At 43.6% G+C, this 26339-nt stretch overlaps 1 protein-coding gene across 1 annotated transcript in view; it reads right to left on the bottom strand.

The window, feature by feature from the left end:
* The window catches only part of LOC124594491 (growth/differentiation factor 6-A-like), a 94475-nt gene that overhangs the window by 36372 nt on the left and 31764 nt on the right, over nucleotides 1–26339 (bottom strand). The window contains exon 2 of the mRNA XM_047132867.1: nucleotides 15486–15587. Coding sequence (XP_046988823.1) covers nucleotides 15486–15587 — 102 coding nt within the window. The remainder of the gene's footprint in view (nucleotides 1–15485; nucleotides 15588–26339) is intronic.

Here is a 26339-nt window from a genome sequence, read left to right as displayed (position 1 = left end):
ACTACGTCCCAGGCACACTGACAGGTGAGTTATATGGCGCGTTTGTAGTCGTCAGTTTGGGTGGTTTCCTTGAACATGTGTGTCTACACGCGGGAGTCCATATGTGGATGCAGCACGATGTCACGGAGCAACATGCGTCCTCGATGTGCCGTTTTAGATCATCTGGGGATGTGGGATCAGTGACATAAACACGATTCTGTGGATATCCCCACAAAAAGAAATCTAATGGTGTTAAATCAGACGTCCTTGCGGGCCATGAATGAGGACCATGGTGCCCCAACCACCTTCCTGCAAAGCTGTTGTTTAGTTCTTCCACAACAGCACGGGCAGAATGGGCAGGGTGCAACTTCAGCTAAGAATAATGGAGGTGGATAACGATTAGCATCCTTCTTCCCACAGCAGACCACAAAGGCTCAATAATACTGTCATTTAGTGACTATTGTGGTCAGGGGAGATGCAATAAATAATCCTCATGCTCATAAAGCCAGTCCTGGACGATGCGAGTTGTGTGAACATGGAGAATGTTACAGAACACAGTATCACCACTGTGGAACAAATGTTGAACCACGGGATGGACCTGATCAGCCAAAATGGTCCCATAATCCTTGGTAATAACGTGATCTCTCACAGTAGGGATGAGGCCCATGTAATACACGATAAGGCTGCCCAAATCATCACCGAACCCCCGCCGGTAGGCAAACGCAACTAGAATTGGGAAATACTGTGCAGCAAGACTCGTTCAACCAAATGAAGGTCTTCCATTGCTCCACAGTCCTAGTTTTATGGCTTCTGCTTCACGTTTTCTGGCTACGGGCATTTGCATCATTGATGAATGGTTTTGCAATTCCTGCAGTCACTTAAATTCCCTGCTAATGGACATCCATTCGTTTTGTTTCAGTGCTGGTACGGTTCGCGAGTGCGACATTCAGTTCTGCAGTGACTTTTGGAGTCCTCTTATTTTTCATGATAATCCCGTTCAATGACTGTTTCTCACGAGCACTAAACAGGCAGGTTCGTCCGCGTTGTAACTTTTCCGCTTTACCTGTACGCGGTATAAATTTCCATGTGGTGTCTCTTGAAACACCAAACTCTTCGGCTATCTTGATTACGAAAGCACGCACCATACGAACATCAAAAATTTGCCAAGGTTCGAAGTCACTTAGCTCCAACACAACGCACTCTCAGCTTCACTGTATACTGTTATGACTACGACTGAAACCTGAAAATATGAAGGACATTGCGCAGGCACCATTCGTGTTCAGACACAAACACCGCAACCTGCAGCTTGGCTAGCATCAGCATTTACAGTATGTTGACGCACAGATTCCTCGTCGTGTTTCCATATTTTTGTCGAAGTTTCCATATTTTTGTCGAAGCCCTGTACCTCCCTTTCCTGCCGTAAGTGCATATGGCCATTTCTGCTCCGTGTCCTCTCAGGTGAAGGCAGCAGATGATCAAACAGTCCAAAAACCAAGGCCAATAATGCCACAGCATATATTGACTGTAACTAATGAAAGGAGAAAAAATAAAAATGCAGCAAATAAAGCAGGCGTAAGGGAATACAAACGACTAAAAAATGAGATCGACAAAAAGTGCAACATAGCTAAACCGGAATGGCTACAGGGAAAATCCAAGGCTATAGAAGCATGCGTGGCTAGGGTAAAGATAATTACCGCCTATAGGAAAATTAAAGAGGGATTTAGAGAAAAGAGAACAGCTTTATGGATATTGACAGCTGAGATGGAAATCCAGTCATAAGCAACAACGAGAAAGCTGAAAGGTGTAAGGAATATATAGATAGGCTATAAAGGGGAAAAACTTGAAGACAGTGTTATAGGGAGGGGAGTGGAAGTAAAGAAGATCAGATAGGAAATATAATACTGCAAAAAGGATTTCACAGACTTCTTAAAGATCCCAGTCTAGACAAGGCTCCTGGAGTAGACATTCCCTCAGAAGTACTGATATCCCTGGGAGATCTAGCCATTACAAAAATATTCCACTTGGTGTACAAGATGCACGAGAAAAAAAAATGGTTCAAATGGCTCTGAGCACTATGGGACTTAACAGCTGTGGTCATCAGTCCCCTAGAACTCAGAACTACTTAAACCTAACTAACCTAAGGACATCACACACATCCATGCCCGAGGCAGGATTCGAACCTGCGACCGTGGCAGTCGCACGGTTCCGGACTGCGCTCCTATAACCGCGAGACCACCGCGGCCGGCTGTACGAGAAAGGCCACATACCCTCAGACTTCAAGAACAATGTAATAATTATAATTCCAAGGAAACCAGATGCTGACAAGAGTGAATTTTACCGAACTATCAGTTTAATAAGTCATGGTTGCAATATACTGACGCGAATTATTTATAGTAGAACGGAAATCGACCTGAGATAAGATCAGTTTGGGTTCAAGGGTGTTGTCGATGCTAGTTGCCCAGCAAGAGGTTCGGGAGCACTCCCGAGAGGGTGCTGGCTGTCCATACGCGAGACTTGAAACCACTCGCCACGCCAGTTTGAGAAGTTCTGTTTTCGGTCTTATATGGGAGCGGGTGGGAAGAGGCTGAGCTGGCCGAGCACAACAGACCGCGGCCGTGCGGGCCCACAGGAGAAAGCGAACGTTGTGACTATAGGCTGCTAGGCTGCAATACGCAGTGGCCTAAGTGGCAATCGACTGCAAGCAGTGGTTGGAAGCAATGGTAGTGCCTTTCTGGAAGCGTGCTGGGTCAACCTCGATCAGCCCCGGCAATCATAGGAGGAAGAAAATACATTTCTGAACACTTTCTTCCGATATCTATGCGCCTTGGGATACATACGTGTGAAAACTCGTCGAGTTCGCTTGGTCCCTTGTTTCAGCAAGTGTAGATAACGCTCATTGTAGACATTATTTTAGCACTCTGGCGTTCCTGTCCTTGTGTGTTAGTGCAGGCATGAGAACATTTTTTTTTTCTTAAAGCTTCACGAATTCACTTGTCTTAATTGTGTTTCGTCCTTAAAATTATTTTTAATTTATTTTAATCTTTCTTGTGGATATTTAACTATATTACCTGGCGTTTATGCAAAGCTTTAAATTTTTTCTTGTTATCCAATTCCTGAGTTTTGCGGATCTTTGCTAGTCAACTAACTTGTTCCAAGTTAAAGTTCTTAACAGCTTTCACAAAGTTGCCGAGAGTCTTGGCTCCTTACAAGCAACCTGGTTTGCCGTGTTTTTAATCTTCAGATTATTATTTCATTGACGAGCTCAGTATGAATCGTTTATTTTTGACAGTATCTACTGTATTGTAAAAGCCTTTGTATTTCCGGTGTTTCGGGGACTTATTAATTCCTATCAATGTTTTGAGTTTCACAACCACTAAAGCGATTATCCTGGTTCTTAAAGTAGTTGTGTTTAATTTCATTTACTCCTTTTTTGAATGTTATAGTATGCCTGTGTCTACTGTAAGAAGGACGGAGAGTCGTGTAGAGCGGTACCCCCATTACTGGTGACCCTCGGCGACTTCTCTCTGAGTGCTATTGGGTTACTGTAAAAGTTTTTCTCGATCCTTTCAGCACATTTCGTTTTAACTGCGCACCTTTTCGTAGCTGTTGGTGCTTTAATCCAATTAATGCAGTCCTGGGCAGATCGAATGAAATTTTATTTTTTTATTGTAATTATATTTATTTGGTCGCCTGGCATTTCATTTTCAGATCCTCTCCACTTTGAAATGTTGAACTAAATACACTATTTGACATTCTAAAGTAGCAGGAGCAAAACCGAGAGAGCGAAAAGTAATTTACAACTTACACGTAAATCATATGGCAATTATAGGAGAATAAGTGCACGAAGGCAAGTAGCGGATGGGAAGGGAGGAAGGGAGGGATATAGCCTACCCCTTGACGTTAGTCAATCTTAACGATGAGCAAGCAGTGAGGAAAACCAAATAAAAATTTCGAGGAGGAGATGAAGTTTAAGGAAAAGAAATAAAAACACTGAGGTTTGTCGATGACGCTGTAATTTTGCCAACGACAGCAAAGGATTTGGAAGAGCACCTGAATGGAATAGACAGTGCCTCAAAAGGAGGATATAAGATGGACACTAACAAAAGAGAAACGAGGGCAATGGCATGTAATCGAATTAAATAAGGCGATGCTCAGGGAAGCAGGAAATGAGACACTACAAGTAGACGAGTGTTGCTATTTGGGCAGAAAAATACACTCCTGGAAATGGAAAAAAGAACACATTGACACCGGTGTGTCAGACCCACCATACTTGCTCCGGACACTGCGAGAGGGCTGTACAAGCAATGATCACACACACGGCACAGCGGACACACCAGGAACCGCGGTGTTGGCCGTCGAATGGCGCTAGCTGCGCAGCATTTGTGCACCGCCGCCGTCAGTGTCAGCCAGTTTGCCGTGGCATACGGAGCTCCATCGCAGTCTTTAACACTGGTAGCATGCCGCGACAGCGTGGACGTGAGCCGTATGTGCAGTTGACGGACTTTGAGCGAGGGCGTATAGCGGGCATTCGGGAGGCCGGGTGGACGTACCGCCGAATTGCTCAACACGTGGGGCGTGAGGTCTCCACAGTACATCGATGTTGTCGCCAGTGGTTGGCGGAAGGTGCACATGCCCGTCGACCTGGGACCGGACCGCAGCGACGCACGGATGCACGCCAAGACCGTAGGATCCGACGCAGTGCCGTAGGGGACCGCACCGCCACTTCCCAGCAAATTAGGGACACTGTTGCTCCTGGGATATCGGCGAGGACCATTCGCAATCGTCTCCATGAAGCTGGGCTACGGTCCCGCACACCGTTAGACCGTCTTCCGCTCACGCCCCAACATCGTGCAGCCCGCCTCCAGTGGTGTCGCGACAGGCGTGAATGGAGGGACGAATGGAGACGTGTCGTCTTCAGCGATGAGAGTCGCTTCTGCCTTAGTGCCAATGATGGTCGTATGCGTGTTTGGCGCCGTGCAGGTGAGCGCCACAATCAGGACTGCATACGACCGAGGCACACAGGGCCAACACCCGGCATCATGGTGTGGGGAGCGATCTCCTACACTGGCCGTACACCACTGGTGATCGTCGAGGGGACACTGAATAGTGCACGGTACATCCAAACCGTCATCGAACCCATCGTTCTACCATTCCTAGACCGGCAAGGGAACTTGCTGTTCCAACAGGACAATGCACGTCCGCATGTATCCCGTGCCATCCAACGTGCTCTAGAAGGTGTAAGTCAACTACCCTGGCCAGCAAGATCTCCGGATCTGTCCCCCATTGAGCATGTTTGGGACTGGATGAAGCGTCGTCTCATGCGGTCTGCACGTCCAGCTCGAACGCTGGTCCAACTGAGGCGCCAGGTGGAAATGGCATGGCAAGCCGTTCCACAGGACTACATCCAGCATCTCTACGATCGTCTCCATGGGAGAATAGCAGCCTGCATTGCTGCGAAAGGTGGATATACACTGTACTAGTGCCGACATTGTGCATGCTCTGTTGCCTGTGTCTATGTGCCTGTGGTTCTGTCAGTGTGATCATGTGATGTATCTGACCCCAGGAATGTGTCAATAAAGTTTCCCCTTCCTGGGACAATGAATTCACGGTGTTCTTATTTCAATTTCCAGGAGTGTAACTGATGAGGGGCGAAGTAGTAAGGATATAAAACGTTGACTGGCAATGGCGAAAACAGAAGAAGAGAAGGATTGGTGCTGCTGATACGTTGCCACCATTCCAAGGGGTTTCTCCGTAGCCCACAGGTGGGTATTGTGAAGGTTGCCGATGAGGCTCCTTACAAATATAGCGTCTGCCTTGAATAGGATGGATGACAAATCTCTGCACCGTGGTGGCCTGCACGAAAAACCAGCGAGAAACTGGTGCAAATCCGTAGGAGATAAAGTAAAAATTTACGAGATGCGGATAGAGCAAACTGTCATGGAGAATATTCCGCAAGGTTACAAGGTTGACTGGCTTATCGCACTACGGCGCGGGTCACCTGCTATGTGCTGATACCGGGGTCACTGCCACAGATCTTTTATCTCCAAATTCAAGTGGGGTGTACATCCCTTGGAACGCATTTTGCTTCTTATCCTCTCAGGAATCGTTTCCTGTACTTTTTTCCCACTTAGCAAAATCATCGATTATATTAACATGCAGTTATTCTCTTCGTTATCTCAAGACAGCTTTATTTTACTCACTGCATAAAATTTTGAAATTAATATTTGTTATACTCGGTTACGAAAAACTTTAATTATCTTCTCCTTTCCCGTTACACATCATTCGTGTTTATGAGGTGTGTTCTGAGTCTTAATGATCACACAGAAAAAACCAAACTGCGACAGTAAACTCTACGTATTCACCCTTCAATGAGACGCCAGTATCACAAGGAGGAGAGAATAGAGAGACGTGTGTTGCAGAAGTGTTGATTTTGGCTATTTAGGAAAAGTTCCATCTCGGAAAATTATCTCGTCATTCTGGAACTGACGGGCGAGAAAAAGGTCAGTGGCTGCCACATGAGGAGAATACAGAGGGCTGAGCCGAGGAAGAATTTGGTAGCACAAGAAGCAGCGTTTTTACTGTCCTGAACTGAATGACTGGGGCGTTGCTTGGAGGTGAAATGATAGCCTTTCACACTTTCCCGCCAAGCCCCATTTTGACAGCCTGTAAGGTGTCTCTTACGTGAGGAAGACATTTTACCAGTTTTAATAAATTATTGTCTCGTATTGATGTATTCACGATAGTTAGGAAGTGCTGTAGTCCGTAGCCGGCCATGAGTCGGAGTGCATTTCCCACGCTGGCTGGCTAGGTGAAGAAGCGACCGTATGTCGCGCGTATTGGAGTGGGGCTCGGCGCTGGACCATAGCAACAAGCGTCAGCCTGGGAAATGTACATGAGGCGAAGTACCGCCATCTTGGCTCCAAAGTCATTTATTTATATTTAATAATTAAAGTCATTTATGACAACATGAATACTAGGAGGAGCCTCTGGATGTTTAAAACTATTTATCATAATTTAGCCTCGTTAAAATTCACACCCATTCATTAACAAATGCATATCTTAGTAAGTACGAACTTGATCGGAAATCCACGAACTGTGACGAAACTAATAAAAGATACGGACTGCGCGCTAAAGTCGGCAGTCGGAGTTAAGAGCTCTTCCTGTCTTGTTCGATGGCAGCCATGCTCTCGGTTACGAGTAGTTTGTGACATGAGTGTTTCATTATTGATCTAATAGGAATAAAAGTGATATTACGGCATTCTGAATGTTAATTTCGAGTAAATAGATACCCCAAAGTTGATCGACAGCAATTTCAGATAATTAGCTTCCACCAACAGAGGTTAGGTAGGTTAGAAAATTTAAAAAGAGAAATGGATAGGTTAAAGTTAGATATAGTGGGAATTAGTGAAGTTCGGTGGCAGGGGGAACAAGACTTCTGGTCAGGTGACTACAGGGTTATAAACACAAAATCAAATAGAGGTAATGCAGGAGTAGGTTTAATAATGAATAGGAAAATAGGAATGTGGGTAAGCTACTACAAACAGCATTGTGAACGCATTATTGTGGCCAAGATATATACGAAGCCCACACCTACTACAGTAGTACAAGTTTATATGCCAACTAGCTCTGCAGATGACGAAGAAATTGAAGAAATGTATGATGAAATAAAAGAAATTATTCAGATAGTGAAGGGTGACGAAAATTTAATAGTCATGGGTGACTGGAATTCGGTAGTAGGAAAAGGGAGAGAAGGAAACGTAGTAGGTGAATATGGATTGGGGCTAAGAAATGAAAGAGGAAGCCGTCTGGTAGAATTTTGCACAGAGCACAACTTAATCATAGCTAACACTTGGTTTAAGAATCATGAAAGAAGGCTGTATACATGGAAGAATCCTGGTGATACTAAAAGGTATCAGATAGATTATATAATGGTAAGACAGAGATTTATGAACCAGGTTTTAAATTGTAAGACATTTCCAGGGGCAGATGTGGACTCTGACCGCAATCTATTGGTTATGGCCTGTAGATTAAAACTGAAGAAACCGCAAAAAGGTGGGAACTTAAGGAGATGGGACCTGGATAAACTGAAAGAGCCAGAGGTTGTACAGAGTTTCAGGGAGAGCATAAGGGAACAATTGACAGGAATGGAGGAGAGAAATACAGTAGAAGAAGAATGGGTAGCCTTGAGGGATGAAGTAGTGAAGGCAGCAGAGGATCAAGTAGGTAAAAAGACGAGGGCTAGTAGATATCCTTGGGTAACAGAAGAAATATTGAATTTAATTGATGAAAGGAGAAAATATAAAAATGCAGTAAATGAAGCAGGCGAAAAGGAATAGAAACGTCTCAAAAATGAGATCGACAGGAAGTGCAAAATGGCTAAGCAGGGACGGCTAGAGGACAAATGTAAAGATGTAGAGGCTTATCTCACTAGGGGTAAGATAGATACTGCCTACAGGAAAATTAAAGAGACCTTTGGAGATAAGAGAATCACTTGTATGAACATCAAGAGCTCAGATGGAAACCCAGTTCTAAGCAAAGAAGGGAAAGCCGAAAGGTGGAAGGAGTATATAGAGGGTCTATACAACGGCGATGTACTTGAGGACAATATTATGGAAATGGAGGAGGATGTAGATGAAGATGAAGTGGGAGATACGACACTGCGTGAAGAGTTTGACAGAGCACTGAAAGACCTGAGTCGAAACAAGGCTCCCGGAGTAGACAACATTCCATTGGAACTACTGACGGCCTTGGGAGAGCCACTCCTGACAAAACGCTACGATCTGGTGAGCAAGATGTACGAGACAGGCGAAATACCCTCAGACTTCAAGAGGAAATAATAATCCCAATCCCAAAGAAAGCAGGTGTTGACAGATGGGAAAATTACCGAACAATCAGTTTAATAAGCCACAGCTGCAAAATACTAACACGAATTCTTTACAGACGAGTGGAAAATCTGGTAGAAGCCGACCTTGGGGAAGATCAGTTTGGATTCCGTAGAAATACTGGAACACGTGAGGCAATACTGACCCTACGACTTATCTTAGAAGAAAGATTAAGGAAAGGCAAACCTACGTTTCTAGCATTTGTAGACTTAGAGAAAGCTTTTGACAATGTTGACTGGAATACTCTCTTTCAAATTCTAAAGGTGGTAGGGGTAAAATACAGGGAGCGTAAGGCTATATACAATTTGTACAGAAACCATATGGCAGTTATAAGAGTCGAGGGGTATGAAAGGGAAGCAGTTGTTGGGAAGGGAGTAAGACAGGGTTGTAGCCTCTCCCCGATGTTATTCAATCTGTATATTGAGCAAGCAGTAAAGGAAACAAAAGAAAAATTCGGAGTAGGTATTAAAATCCATGGAGAAGAAATAAAAACTTTGGGGTTCGCCGATGACATTGTAATTCTGTCAGAGACAGCAAAGGACTTGGAAGAGCAGTTGAATGGAATGGATAGCGTCTTGAAAGGAGGATATAAGATGAACATCAACAAAAGCAAAACGAGGGTCATGGAATGTAGTCGAATTAAGTCGGGTGATGCTGAGGGAATCAGATTAGGAAATGAGACACTTAAAGTAATAAAGGAGTTTTGCTATTTGGGGAGCAAAATAACTGATGATGGTCGAAGTAGAGAGGATATAAAATGTAGACTGGCAATGGCAAGGAAAGCGTTTCTGAAGAAGAGAAATTTGTTAACATCGAGTATAGATTTAAGTGTCAGGAAGTCATTTCCGAAAGTATTTGTATGGAGTGTAGCCATGTATGGAAGTGAAACATGGACAATAAATAGTTTGGACAAGAAGAGAATAGAAGCTTTCGAAATGTGGTCCCACAGAAGAATGCTGAAGATTAGATGGGTAGCTCACATAACTAATGAGGAAGTATTGAACAGAATTAGGGAGAAGAGAAGTTTGTGGCACAGCTTGACCAGAAGAAGGGATCGGTTGGTAGGACATGTTCTGAGGCATCAAGGGATCACCAATTTAGTATTGGAGGGCAGCGTGGAGGGTAAAAATCGTAGAGGGAGACCAAGAGATGAATACACTAAGCAGATTCAGAAGGATGTAGGTTGCAGTAGGTACTGGGAGATGAAGCAGCTTGCACAGGATAGAGTAGCATGGAGAGCTGCATCAAACCAGTCTCAGGACTGAAGACCACAACAACAACAACAACAACAACAACAGAGACATCCAATGCGCCAATGACGAATTTGCACTGGACGACATTTACGAGAGCTGCACCGAGAACAGGTAGGATGAAATCCGACGACACGACCCACCAAGGCGGATCAAGGAAGGTCCGACTTACACTCGCAGATTCCGGGTGCAAATGCTGACCAGTTATACTGTACGTCACATATACCATCCTCTACGGACTCGCGGCTAAGCTGAGTGATAACAGTATGTTTAGAAGCGAGGGGATCTAGCAAGCCTCACATAACCTCTTCAGGGAATTTAAATAGTGTGCTACTGTGGCTGTTTGCCCCTTACGAGAATTATCTGTCAGCACCACACAATGGCAGTCTCGAAATTCACTCAGCATCACCTTGTGCGATTATGGTCTTCGAATTAGTCGGCGATTTTGAATCTACGTGTTTGCACTGCTTTTTCCACTCCATTGTCACGACATCGTAATGATACATGCAACACTCATCTATGGTTAGGCGGCTACAGAACTCATCTTGATTAGCCTGCAATAAGTATCAAACTAATCAGACTTCGGCCTTAATCTGAGGAAGAAATTTCTAAAATTTTATATTTGGACCACAGCAATCTTTGGTAATTAATCGTTGTCTGTGAATAAGAGATCGAGGCGTTTGACATGTGCTGCTGTAGAAGTAAGTTGAAAGTTAGACGGACTGATAAGTAATTAGGAGGTTCTCAGTAGAATCGGCGAAGACAGCAACAGATGGAAAACACTGACTAGGAGGAGGAGACAGGATGGTACGCCAACGGGAAAAAATCTCAACACTAAAAAATAACTAAAGCAGAGTAACGAAATTTCGATAATACGTTTGTGTAGGTAACATATTTCAGTGATTAACATCGGAAGATCATTAGTTAATGCAAGCACGCGATAAACCATTGAAAATGTGAAATGCTGGTACATTAACAACCAGTGTAACCAGCTGAGTGTTGAATTCAAGGATGCAAAAGAAAGCATTGTGTTGTACACGTGGCGTATGTCAGTTTGTGGAACGGAGTTCCACGGCTGTTGCACTTGGTCGCTCAATACAGGAACGGGCAATGCTGCGTTTGAAAGACGCTGGCGTTGTTGTTCTACTATGTGTCACAGGTGCTCGATTGGAGACAGATCTGGTGACCGAGCAGGCCCAAGCAACATGGCGACACTGTGCACAGCATTTTAGATTGCAACAGCGGAATGTGGGTGAGCCTCATCCTCTTGGCAAAATCCCCTGGACTACTGTTAGCCGGCCGCTGTGACCGAGCGGTTGTAGGCGCTTCAGTCCGGAACCGCGCTGCTCCTGCTACGGTCGCAGGTTCGAATCCTGCCTCTGGCATGGATGTGTGTGATGTCCTTAGGTTAGTTAGGTTTAAGTAGTTCTAAGTCTAGGGGACTGATGACCTCAGATGTTAAGGCCCATAGTGCTTAGAGCCATTTTTCTTTTCTACTGTTCATGAACGACAACACAACAGGGAATTACCAGACTGACTGCAGTCAGGTTGCGCGGGATAACCAAGAGAGTGCTCCTGCTGTCATAGACAACGCAACAGACCTCCACCCTGCCCTCCAATGAGCTCTCGCTTGAAACCACTAAAGTCGCAACTGGCGGTGGTTTGAGGTCAGTGGAATGCACGCTACAGGGCGTCTGGCTAGGAGCTGTCAAAATAACCGACTTTTAACACTTCTTGGTGTCACTCTGGTGTCAACTGCTGCTCAAATTGCTGTTGCACAAGCAGTAAGATGTTCCAGAGCCATTCGCGGAGCACGTTGATCTTCCCTCTCGGTAGTGTCACTTGGGTGACCGGAGCCCGATATTTTGCGGCCGTACATTCCCGTGACCATCGCTGCCAGCAATCATGTACGGTGGCTACATTCGTACCAAGTATTTCTGCAGTACCACAGAAGGAACATCCAGCTTCTCGTAGCCCTATTATACGACATCGTTCCAACCCAGTGAGGTGTACACAATTGCGTCTGTCGTATAAAGGCATTTTTGACTAATGCTCAACTCACCACATCCTATCTCAAAGGAAACTTACTTTCATGACCGTTACAACGCAAATTTAAAGCAAACCTGATTTTCAAGTTCATAGTGGCGCCACAAGCGCTACGTGTATACTAATGGCGCGAAATTTGAATAGATATCATCTTTCAGATGTACACTACTGGCCATTAAAATTGCTACACCATGAAGATTGTTGTGGCGTAACAAGCTAGTTACGCCACATTGTGAGGTGAGACGAAAGAAAGGCACGCGTACACACACGCCGTCTGGCGTCAAGTCTGGAAAAGGATAACTATTGAATGGTAGCAAGAAAAGTACGTAGCTGCTTTATACTTAACTTTTATTCGTTGATGAATACAGCGTTCTTCTGGAGACATTTATACTATAACTCTCAAACTATGTAAGGCTAATGGCGCCTTGCTAGGTCGTAGCCATGGACTTAGCAGAAGGCTATTCTAACTGTCTCTCGGCAAATGAGAGGAAGGCTTCGTCCTTATTGTCGCTAGCAATGTCGTCGTACAACTGGGGCGAGTGCTCGTCCGTATCTCGAGACCTGCCTTGTGGTGGCGCTCGGTCTGCGATCACACAGTGGCGACACGCGGGTCCGACATGTACTAAATGGACCGCGGCCGATTTAAGCTACCACCTAGCAAGTGTGGTGTCTGGCGGTGACACCACAAAGATGACGTGCTACAGACGTGAAATTTAACCGACAGGAAGAAGATGTTGTGATATGGAAATGATTAGCTTTTCAGAGCATTCACACAAGGTTGGCGCCGGTGGCGACACCTACAACGTGTTGACATGAGGAATGTTTCCAACCGATTTCTCATACGCAAACATCAGTTGACCGGCGTTGCCTGGTGAAACGTTGTTGTGATGCCTCATGTAAGGAGGAGAAATGCGTACCATCACGTCTCCGACTTTGATAAAGGTCGGATTGTAGCCTATCGGGATTGCGTTATATCGTATCGCGACATTGCTGCTCGCGTTGGTCGAGATCCAATGACTGTTAGCAGAATATGGACTCAGTGAGTTCAGGAGGGTGATACGGAACGCCGTGCTGGATGGAAACGGCCTCGTATCACTAGCAGTTGAGATGACAGGCATCTTATCCGCATGGATATAACTGATCGTGCAGCCACGTCTCGATCCCTGAGTCAACAGATGGGGACGTTTGCAAGACAACAATCATCTGCACGAATAGTTCAATGACGTTTGCAGCAGCATGGACTATCAGCTCGGAGATCATGGCTGCGGTTACCCTTGACGCTGCATCACAGATAGGAGCGCCTACGATGGTGTTCTCAACTACGAACCTGGATGCACGAATGGCAAAACGTCATTTTTTTGGATGAATCCAGGTTCTGTTTACAGCATCATGATGGTCGCATCCGTGTTTGGCGACATCGCGGTGAACGCACGTTGGAAGCGTGTATTCGTCATCGCCATACTGGCGTATCACCCGGCGTGATGGTATGGGGTGCCACTGGTTACACGTCTCGGTCACCTCATGTTCGCATTGATGGCACTTTGAACAGTACACGTTACATTTCAGATGTGTTACGACCCGTGGCTCTACCTTTTATTCGATCCCTACGAAACCCTACATTTCAGCAGCATAATGCACGACTGCGTGTTGCAGGTCCTCTACGGGCCTTTCTGGATACAGAAAATGTGCGAATGCTGTCCTGACCAGCACATTCTCCAGATCTCTCACCAATTGAAAACGTCTGGTCAATGGTGGCCGAGTAACTGGCTCGTCACAATACGCCAGTCACTACTCTTGATGAACTGTGGTATCGTGTTGAAGCTGCATGGGCAGCTGTACATATACACGCCATCCAAGCTCTGTTTGATTCAATGCCCAGATGTATCAAGGCCGTTATTACGGTCATAGGCGGTTGTTCTGGGTACTGATTTCTCAGGATCTATGCACCCAAATTGCGTGAAAATGTAATCACGTGTCAGTTCTAGTATAATATATGTGTCCAATGAATACCCGTTTGTCATCTGCATTTCTTCTTGGTGTAGCAGTTTTAATAGCCAGTAGTGTAGAAACATACCTACGAACTTTCGTTTATGTCGCACTCCTCCTTGTTGGTGTTGAGATTTTTTCCGCCATTGTATGTTAAGACATTAGGGAATCACTTCCACGGTAGTAAAAGCAGCTATGGATGGTGAAAGCAGTAGAGGAAGCCAGACGTTGGACTACATCCAAAAGATAACTGAATACTTAGGGAGCAAGTGCTGCTCTGAGATTAAGAGGCTGACAGAAGAGAGGATCTCGTGGCGGGCCACGTAGAACCGGTCAGTAGAGCGAAGGCTAAAAAAATGAAAAATTAAAATCCTGACTCAGATGCCACATTTCCATTGCTGCCATCGTTTGCTGGCGGAGCATACGGGGAGCCCAGTGTGCAGCGATCTTCGTCATGTTCGAAACGCAGAAATGTAATTCCATACGGAACTCCAGTTTGTCTGTGGGTCCCGCCTATTCGTTTTGGCTGCTCTAACGGCGTCCTAAGATAGTGCAGCGCGGGGATTTCTGTGTTTACAAAGTCTGCAAACATGTGACTACAAACAAATATTACATAATACTTTTTCGAGGTGGTAATTGAAAGTTCATGCCTCTTGTACTGTACTGAGAGACTGGCAGTAAAATTTATTGAAATCTGTGTACGGATTTCACTTAAATATTTTTCCATGTTAACAACAGTGTCATACTCATAGCTTTCAATTTTTTTAGTCCTTTTATCACACTTTTGTATGTTTACACATGTAACGGCTTCTGCAGTGGTTACGTTTCATGTGGTTGTACGCTTGACGCTTGCAATTGCGTACAGTGAAATCGGCGACAGAAAATCCTTGACATTTGCAGTTGCTGCAACGCACATCACTATCAACCTATCACGTAAAGTCTCTATGGCAACGCCCCAGTGTTGGTTGGTTGGTTTTGTGGGAGGGGACCGAACAGTGAGGTCATCAGTTCCATCGGATTGGAGAAGGATGGAGAAGGAAGTCGGCCGCGCCCTTTTAAAGGAACCATCCTGGCATTTGCATGAAGCGATTTAGGGAAATCATGAAAAAGTTAAATCAGGACTGCCGGACGCAGGTCTGAACCGTCGTCCTCCCGAAAGCGGGTCCACTGCGCCATTTCGCTAGGTCGCCCCAGTGTCATCGTAGCTCTATAGACGACTATTGTCTCCGTCACCGCAGTTGAAAACCGCCAACTGCGTTGCCAGCTGCCCGGAACTTCCTCTGGGCGACTGTTCCATGGCACAGCAGTGCGAGCAGCCATGGTGTCGGTGACAGCCACTCACCTGCAAGTCTGGCGTGCAGCCGGAGCTCGGCCGCCGTCAGCCGCTCGCCCGCCTCCGTGGCAGGCAGCCGGAACTCCAACAAGGCGCGGCCCGGCGCCCAGCCTGCAACACCCGACACACCTTAATGTTGAGAGTGGTACATTCATCAGAAGTACGTCACACACCGCGCTGGGCCTCTTTTGGTGTACCTTAAAAGGTTAGGGTTGAATGAAGCAGATTCGAAAGGCCTGTGACCACTAGCAAGTATCCATCGCGAGTAAGCCTACACCTTCTTCTTGTAATGGTTCTTTATTTACGTGACCATTACGGCACTCCAAACCTAGTTCTCGATACCAATAATATTGTACTACTTTTCTGCGAAGTAACAGACATATTTTTGTGACAATATTCACATTTGGTTTTATTAATGCACAGGCAACAAAACGACTATTCACGTTGGTGTGTAGAATATATGAGTCTGGCGACATACCATCTGACTTTCGGAAAAGCATCATCCACACAATTACGAAGACGGTAAGAGCTGACAAGTGCGAGAATTATCGCACAATCAGCTTAACAGCTCATGCATCGAAGCTGCTTACAAGAATAATATACAGAAGAATGGAAAAGAAAATTGAGAATGCGCTAGGTGGCGATCAGTTTGTCATTCGCTGATGACATTGCTATCCTGAGTGAAAGTGAAGAAGAATTAAATGATCTGCTGAACGGAATGAACAGTCTAATGAGTACACAGTATGGTTTGAGAGTAAATCGGAGAAAGACGAAGGTAATGAGAAGTAGTAGAAATGAGAACAGCGAGAAACTTAACATCAGGATTGATGGTCACGAAGTCAATGAAGTTAAGGAATTCTGCTACCTAGGCAGTAAAATAACCAATGACGGACGGAGCAAGGAGGACATCAAAAGCAGACTCGCTATGGCAAAAAAGGCATTTCTGGCCAAGAGAAGTCTACTAATATCAAATACCGGCCTTAATTTGAGGAAGAAATTTCTGAGGGTGTACGTCTGGAGTACAGCATTGTATGGTAGTGAAACATGGACTGTGGGAAAACCGGAACAGAAGAGAATCGATGCAGTTGAGATGTGGTGCTATAGACGAATGTTGAAAATTAGGTGGACAGATAAGGTAAGGAATGAGGAGGTTCTACGCAGAATCGGAGAGGAAAGGAATATGTGGAAAACACTGATAAGGAGAAGGGACAGGATGATAGGACATCTGCTAAGACATGAGGGGATGACTTCCATGGTACTAGAGGGAGCTGTTGAGGGCAAAAACTGTAGAGGAAGACAAAGATTGGAATACGTCAAGCAAATAATTGAGAACGTCGGTTGCAAGTGCTACTCTGAGATGAAGAAGTTAGCACAGGAAAGGAATTCGCGGCGGGCCGCATCAAACCAGTCAGTAGACTGATGACCTAAAAAAAAAAGGTACTCCGATGTGTCGATATATTACAGTGATATGGTTCTTGTGTGTATTCATTTCTGTGAGACTGTCATCATCTTTGACTTACTTGTAACCGTTTTGGCGCGAATGCGCACAGAGCAGTCTTTGTTTCACTTTGTAGAAGTTAAGTTGTTATTTCGCTTTGTAAAAGAACTGTCAAGTCTTGTGTTTGGTTAAAGTGGAAATTAAATACATGAAGATTGATACAAAACTCTTTTCTTGATGATGTGACAATTAAGAAGAAGTATATGTAAATTTACAAGAAGTTTAATAAAAAATGTGGATCGTGAACGCCAAGTCAAAAATTATATCTGCCATACCATTGTTCTGATCTGGGATTATTTGATCATTAAGAATTTCCTGAAAAACGCATTTTTTAGGTCTTCAAATATTGCTAAAATACAGATTTGGACCTTCTAGCAGTCAAAGTGGAATCACCCTAGAATCATCAAGATGAGCCATAACAACTTCGACAAAATCTACGTAGGAATCCATTCAAGATAAGTACCAAAAGTAATGACTTTTTTACAGTGACTTCATTATCCCATTCTGACGATACCATCCACAGTCAAGAACTTTGTTGTTGAAGTGGTGGTATTGTTAGAATCTCCATATATATACACAATCCGAAAGCCACCATATTGTGTAATGTGGAGGATACCTTGTACCAGTAATAGTCATTTCCTTTCTTGTTTCACTTAAAAACAGAGAGAGGCAAAATTGACTGTCCATATGCCTCCTTACGAACTAGGGATGGCAGATATTGCTGGAAAAAAAAAACGGTTATCGGTTACAGTTTAACATGACTGTTAAAACTGTTCGAAATAACCGGTTTCTGAAATTTTCAGATTTTTATTGTTGTTCATACTCCTTAGAAGTCGAACAAAGATTGAAAAATATTTGACTCACTTTCAAGGTACACTTTTTGACATAAAACTCGACGGGCGGCCGGCCGCTTCAGAGGCTAAGTTCGCGCCGATCGCGACATGGGACAAAAAAACTGGCCAACTCGCTAATTCTCTAAGTCCGGTTATCTGCGCAATCTGACAACACTGTAGACTGCGGCACTTCCTGGAGGAAAACTTGTCCCATGATAGAGAAACACTAGGCTTATTACGCCTGTGGTCTAGCGCTAGCGTGCGTTGTTTCTGTTCATAATGGCAGTGGATCGAGAGCAGCTGCCATAAAATATTTTTATACCCTCTTCTGTCTGAATGCTGAAGACGTGAATGTAATGGTAGCGCAGATTTAATCTATTTCGCTTTCTGACACACCGATATCAAAATTTTATCCAGTAACGGTTTTGCGGCAGATTTCCTGCAGACTGTCCTCCTCTGGACGCCGTATGCGGCAAAGCTCCGGGATCCATTTGCTGGCTACTGGCAGCGGCCGTGGCGACAGTAGCGGCGCTGCACTCTCCCGTTCTTTATCGAAAGCGCCTGCTACCGCTCATCGCTTTTGATGATTTAAAACGCTTTATTATTAAATGTTGCTCCACAGAAAATTTCTACAATTTCCATTCACGCTCAAAAGCAACGGAGACAGACGCCCTGATTAGTAGGCGGGTATTATATTACATTAATCGGCAAGAGCTGTGTATGGCCCGAAATTAATTTTATATACTGGGACGAAATTAAACCATCTCACTACATTCGATGAATTTATAAATGCTTCATACCTCGTTTCTTTTCCTTTCTAACTCAATTATTTGTGCAACTTTTGGTCAATGTTTGGATGTTTTCGTCAAGCCAGAGTGAGCGTCTGTGGTGTAAAGTGTATTACAGTTCTTGTTTCATTCCTTATGGTAAGTCTATGCGATAAACAGTGTGAATACCTTGCAATGCATACTCTGTAGCAGTGCAGGAACACTGCACATTTGGAGTTCCATGTATGGGTTCATGTAGCATTTATTGTTGATCGGAAGTGATAGTTAAGGTCATCAGATTTGAACCAGAAAAAATTTGTCGTTTTGAAGGTTTCAGAGAACGGAAAGGAATTGCTAACGCCGGTGTTAGAAAACGTCTACAATTAAATGCTATTGCAAAAATTTAGAAGAAGGGAACTATATTAATCAACATGTGCACTTCATAAACAACCTTCTGACATGTTAGACGTATATGACGAACAAAGCTCAAATTTGTATCGTTGACAGTCGGTTTGAATCTTTTCAGGACCTATTTTACAGTGAAGCACCTTGGCATTTGCAAAGCAGACATCCATGATATTAACTTAATTTACTAAGTCGAAATCGGACGAAGATTGATGTTTAAAGGCATTCTTCAGATTTCGCATAAGGAATTTTTACTAGCAGTTTGCAACTCCATTAATTAAAATGGAAAATAAAAGGTTGTAGTCAGCGGCTTCTACCGTGATTCGAACTGCTATGTTATATAGTACGAGCACGCAACGCACAAGGGAACCTCTGAGCTAACGGCACACTGGCGGCAAGAGGCGGACTATAGTCACTGCGATGTTGCCTGAGCCTCAAAACGCAACCTTAAACACACAAACAGAGGAGGAGGAGATTACTGTTTTAACGTCCCGTCGACAACGATGTCATTAGAGACGGAGCACAAGCTCGGATTAGGGAAGGATGGGGAAGGAAATCGGCCGTGCCCTTCCTAAGGAACCATCCCGGCATTTGCCTGAAGCGATTTAGGGAAATCACTGAAAACCTAAATCAGGATGGCCGGGCGCGCGATTGCACCGTCGTCCTCCCGAATGCACACACAAACAGGTGTTACTTATGTGAAGAACGCCGTTCTTGGAGTCCAGAAATTAAATATACTTTCTAATTGTGTCATCTTACTGTGGATTATATCGTACGAGTCTTCGATGTGGAAAACGAATGTCAAGTGAATTTATCGAGGTAATGCCGGCCTACACCCAGAAGTAAATGTACTATCAGAGTGTTGACAAATACTTGCTGCGACGCTGCCATTTCTCGGCTCTCTGACGAGGCAGCTCTTCAGCGAAATGCTTGCCGTGATTCTCCGATACGGTTCTTCAGAGTGGAGACGCGCGTGCACGTTTGGTTTTTATGCGGCGTTCTCCCCTGATGGTTTCTGACGTCGCCTTGTGGGCTATGTATACATTTGAGACATTCAATTATCATTAATCCAGAATGATACAAGTTTCAGCTTCCGGCGTGGAAGAAGGCTGTTGACGCCGACATTATATCATTTCAACGTAGGGAAAGCAAAACTGATCATTCAATGTTTCTCATTCAACATAAAGCATGTGAGATAATTTTCCGTAACGTTCATAATCATCTAAAAATACAAACGAAGTAAAAATACATCGGAAGCTTATTCGAATTGAATATAATGTAAGATACCAAACGCTTTGCACCTCGATGTCGAATTTGTCCACGTGCAATCTTTTGCAGCATACACATAGAATGTCATGATTACCACGAGAATGAAGAAATATGTTGGTAAGGATGGAAGCAATAAGAGACGCAGTCAACAAATATTCGATTCCTCATGGCAGTCATTTCATTTGAGACGTAAGAAGAGGTAAAGCGGGAATTTACTTTCGTTAACACGAAAGATATGCCGCACATATTGATAACGAGGAAGTCTGCGTCTTCATACGTTTGCTCCTTGAAATCTGTATGCTCTATTATATACTAAGTAGCCCGATCATTGTTTCAGTAATGTTACCCTCTTGTTTGACCCCGTAACGATGGACGGATTCCAAATGCATGTCTCTGCATGGAAGTAGCTGTTCGAACCATTCCTGGGTTGTTTTTTGTGTTTTATTGCTTGGAATTCCTGAAGCAGACCACTGTGCCTTCCCTCCTCGTGGGTTAGGTCTCAAAACTAAACCGCTTTTTGTCCAATGGCATAATTTATTCAGACAGCATCAGCACAAGACTATCAAACAAAGCCTTCCATTTACAGTTGCAACACTCTAACCAGCACTGACCGAAGTGTAATCCACGGTCATAGTCCGAAATTAGCAGCTGTCTGCTACTGTGGCAAAGTCCGTACTACACTTTCGATTCCGCAGCACCATTTTATCTGGTAACACTGTGTAGTTGCAGAGTTGTGCCAGCATGTCTGTCCTCACACTGTCAACTTTATATATCTCACTTCTCCTGTAGCGTAGATCACGAGGAGCCGAAGTAAATGAGTGTATTCTGCATGACGTAACATTCAGTATTCCCTTCTTTCATAGCCACTCTTCATGTGCATCGATACCAAATAGGAGTGAGAGAATGACAATAACAATCGTAACAAGAACAAGCAAATAATGAATGATGTTTATTCCAACGCAGAACGAGTATGGCTTTAAATATAAACATCTATATCTATATCTATATCCATATCTATTGATCTTTGAGTTGGCACAATGCAAATATATTCTTATCATTTAGTTACTGAATTTAGTTCTGGATGTTTGCAGAGAAAAGGAAAAGTCGGTACTTCTCGCTAGTGTAATATAATGTGAACCAGCAACTACCCTTTCCTTAGAACACGACTCAAGCAGGTCCTCAAGTAGGTACCAAGGCACTGCTGCATTCTGTTCCCTGACATTGCTCTGATGACGGTTAATGCAGATAGTTCCGATTATGAAATACAAAACGTATTGCAGGTTAGTTCCTGGGATAGTAACATTAAATTTGCGTTGTAGACGGCACATGAACGTGACGACTATCCATATTACTCATCAATATAAAAAGACAATATTATGGGAATTTAGCAGGATTACTCTACATGAATTCTGAAATTGGGTGACTGACCGCACAGGTGCTAAACGTCGTCAAGAGAATACGATGTCCTAATCGCATTAGGAATATGAAGATCGTCTTCGACAGCTCGCAACTTTCATATTGCTATCTCCACCCTACTCCAGACAGCCCTCGGTGGAGTTGCACTACGTTGCCGATGTTATGGAAGGCCTTCAAACCGACAACACTACAAGCGAATTCTCTTGCAGCGTAAGCTTATTGTAACTAATCTAAAAATTATTGGAGAGGAACATTGTCCTATTCAAAAAAGTAAAATGTTACACACTGTTGACGTCAAACGGACATTATCTATGTCCTGTCTTGTGTCCTACTCATCTATAATATCAAGTGTACTATCAAAACGATTATATGTAATGGATGATAATGTAATGCATTGATACCAGATGGTGGGGGCCGGCCTGTGTGGCCGTGCGGTTCTAGGCGCTTCAGTCTGGAACCGCGTGACCGCTACGGTCGCAGGTTCGAATCCTGCCTCGGGCATGGATGTGGGTGATGTCCTTAGGTTAGTTAGGTTTAAGTAGTTCTAAGTTCTAGGGGACTGATGACCACAGATGTTAAGTCCCATAGTGCTCAGAGCCATCTGAACCATTTGCACCAGATGGTGGGTTCACAACAGTATTGATGCGAAAATAAAACAGAAGTTCGCAAAAGTGCAGTTGTGCATTTTCGTACGCTTTCACCTCGATGTGTACAGTCGTGCTCAAAAGTATCCGAACGACCTGAATTGCATTTCGCCTGATTCGCATGCAACCGGCATAACGCAGCTGTCTAGCAGGTCCTCTAATCGCTCCTTGGTACAGTCGTTTGACTATTGAAAATGGTTCCAATAAGTCACCACTAGAAAACACTGCTCTGTATCGCAATAAATCAAGATGTAAAGTAATACCACGATACTACAAATATCAGGGAACACCTTATCACAGATAAGACTGCCCTTAAGGCTTGTAAGCTCATATTTATTACAATAAATGACATACCTGAAATGTTATCACTCTCATTATTACGTCAGATTGGTAATGCACGTAGTAAGTTCGTCGTATTCATGATTTCCTCTTCAAAGTAGCATAGCGTGCTTATTATTTAACACAAAATGACATTAAAAATTTAAGTTATTCACGAGCAGCTAGTTGAGAATATGTATGAACTTTAAATGACACGACAAACCGTCTTGTTCCGCATAAGGATTCAAACCCAGCTCATGCAGACTAAGCAAAGATTTCGTGACTGACGGAAACTAACAGTCATTCCTGATTAGGCATACAGAGAGTGATATACCTCGATTTTAGACAGTATCAGTTAGCAAATATCAACCATAAATTGCATAACGCAAACATTTTTAACAGACGTGAATTCCTACCCAGCATCTATTGTCCCTGTTAACGAACTACGAGGGATGTTAAATATTGCTTCTTCACAAGTAACTTACTTGAAATGCCGTAAGGTAAAGCTTTGTGTTGGACACGGATTCGAACCCAGAACATAATCGGATTGCTATCGAAGCACAGTCAAATGTGACATATCGGATTTTCGCGGCAGTAGCTAGATGTTTTAACTGAAATGACGAGACGAAACATTAATTTTTTCCTTCCTAGGACTCCAACCCGGCACCTGTCGCTGTTATGTTCTAGAGAACAGGAACGTTAAATATCCCTCGAAGGGATCAAATTCCGCGTTAAGGGCGGTCTGAGTTGCATTCCCAGTTCAGAACCAAGTTTATCGACATACAGAAGTTCGGATAAAAGATGGAATAAGTGTCCTGTGACCATACATAGCGTTTGTTTCGTCACTTGAAATAAATAACCAGTATAAGAAAGGTTACTGGTGACAGAGTTTCTACATGTCGCCACTCCAGACTTTATTGTGGTTCAACTTACCGTCTACTTGGTAGAGAAGGAATATCATCTTTAATGTGAATTTTCAGACCACGCTGCCATTATATCTTCTTCACTTGGTGTAGCCAGGAGAGAATGGAATCTGTCTCTCCCTATCTAAAATCATTGACAGAAGTGGGAATCGAACCCAGACCATAGGTATAACAACATACCATCCGTCCAACAGACCACGAAATCCACTTCTCTGCGACTCATTTTTCGTTCGTAACGCCGTTGCGCCACACTGGATGAGAATTCTGACACACAGGCTCCCTGTAGTAATTTGCAGCATGATCAGTAAATTCATTTACTTGGTTGACCGAATCACCATGAACTAGCTGCCTCGGCTACCCAGTGCATACATTCGACTCTATTTTGTAATCACCGAAATAAAATCACATAACTGCCACCTACACAGAACTGCCAACAGTGTAGGATGCAGAAGTTTAAATAGGAAGTATTCCTTTCCACTTGAGCTATTCTATTGCGCTATCTGTTACTAGAAAACGTCGTTCAGTCCAAAAGAAAAGCTGTAACTGTTTGTCTCTCAGAAGTCAAGACCTGGCCATATGCATAATCTCACAGTGCTGTGGAATTCAAAAGTTCTGGAGGAATAGTTGTCGAGCTCTGGAGCTGTTGTAGATACGTGTCAGCTTGAAGCATAGATAAGATGTCGCGAGTATGGATATATTCAGTGCTACATTTTTTAAACCGCAAATCTGCTGTCTGCTGAAGTTATCAATCTAATGGAACTTTGAACATAATTCCCTTCACTTCTCAACCTAAAGTAGCCGCATGTGGAAAAAGGGCTAACTACTGTGACATTTTGTTCTATTCAGGTTTAATAGACAGCAGGCAGCAGATGCATCTCGAAGATGTGTAGGGAGAGCGTATCGTGCCATAATACGTCAGAAAAGTATTTCCTGCATTAGCTGTCGTGTGGTAGTGAGATTTTATTCTTCTTCAAACTTTGTTTGACAGCTTTAACTCAGAACAAGTTTCCTACATGCATGTAATCAATAAACTGCATGTGCATTGTCAGACTGTCATAGGTAACATCAGAGAATTCGCATATATCGTTCATGATTAATTTCTCTCTCATGTTTACTATTGTTTTAACAACACTAAAGGAAACCTTACGAAAATTGTGCACTGTATTATAAGAAATGAAATAAAACTAACCACGATAACCTTGCGACGAAAGTCTGTTTTAATAAAACCGAGTATCTGTACACAAGCATGCCCCTATCGACACGAATTAGTAAAATACTACTCACTTAGATTTTGATTGGGTCTGTGTTTAATTGGTATGTTGTGTCATACTCAAGAGGAAAGCAAATGTGGCATTTCATAAATATAGTTACATATTCCTAGAAACCCAAAATTCCCTTGTCAGCAGCGGAAAGAGGCGTTACCCATTGTGCAGCATTGTAAGTTTTTCAACATTGCACTATGAGCTGAAAGCATTTTCTTGCGATTTCCTTATTGATGTTTCATCCGACTGCTTGTAGCTCTTTCACAGAAGGGATAAAAACGTTGCAGTCAGTGAGACTGGAACTGCGAACCATAACACACGCTTTTTCACAGGTCAGCACGTTACCATAGAGCTGGCGAGGAGGTATGGGTCTCAGCTTCCTATTACGAGGGCAATAGTAACTAGAATTCGTAAACCGCTATTTAAAGGTCGAGGTTAGTTGCGATTTCCACCTGCAACGACTTTCCTGGGCTGAAAACCGTAAATTTACAATCTTTTGTTACACTTCAAGCGATAATAACTCAGATTATTCAATGGAAATGACAGGTAAAATCAAGTGAACTTTGAGGCTTAATTCCGTGAACACCAGGAAGTAACTCGTCGATCACAGAGTTGCCAAACATACGTTGCCTTGTTGCCAAATCTCAGTTACAGTACCAGCAGGAAGAAGACGAACCGATGTGATCCTACAGCGGGCTGGGAGTGACCATAGCTGGTGTCTCCAAGTCGCGGCTGCTACGGTCTGGAATACGTAATGCGTCTGATTCGCTTTCTGTAACTAGGTTTAGGGACTGGAGCGTAGTTACTAATAATACTCAGAACTGACTGCAAACTAAGCATCATAAATCAGTAACTCTCATTGTTGTTCTTATATTTCTTTCGTAAGTGTACTCAAAACTAAGAAACTCATTCACAGGCGTTTTAGGCGTTTTCGTGCCTCGCCGATAGTCGAGCACAACATACAAATAAAAATAGATTAACTCTTGTTCCATAGATCATGAATTCAACATTTTGTAATGATGTGGAACGGGTCATTTTAATGAAAGATTTCTTTAAATACCATGGTTCAATTTCTTTACAACAATTTTTTACACTCTCATTGCTTCTTATTTCTCTCTCTCTCTCTCTCTCTCTCTCTCTCTCTCTCTCTCTCTCTCTCTCTCTCACTCACACACACACACACACACACACACACACACATTCTTTTCTATTTAATTATGTATTATCAAGCTCTAGCATGAGAACACCTATTTGCTGGTGGATAATAATTTTGATTTTTAATGTATTTTCATTCGTTGTCAACACTAACGATATCTGACATTTTTAACTCCCAGTGAGACACAGAACTATTTGCGAGACGACGGTTCAAGATGCTATTCTGAGCAACTGGTGGAGAAAAATTCGGTAGCTGACGTCTCTTTGTGTGTAGTCAACAACGATGTGTGTGGGGCTCTATTCCCAGTGAGCGCTGAACTCTTCGTCATATTACTTCTAGTTCAAACATGCTCACATGTCACTGCTGGTGCAA

Source organism: Schistocerca americana, chromosome 2 (genome assembly GCF_021461395.2).
Source record: "Schistocerca americana isolate TAMUIC-IGC-003095 chromosome 2, iqSchAmer2.1, whole genome shotgun sequence".
Lineage (NCBI taxonomy): Eukaryota > Metazoa > Arthropoda > Insecta > Orthoptera > Acrididae > Schistocerca > Schistocerca americana.
This window is presented reverse-complemented; position numbering and strand designations above follow the sequence as displayed.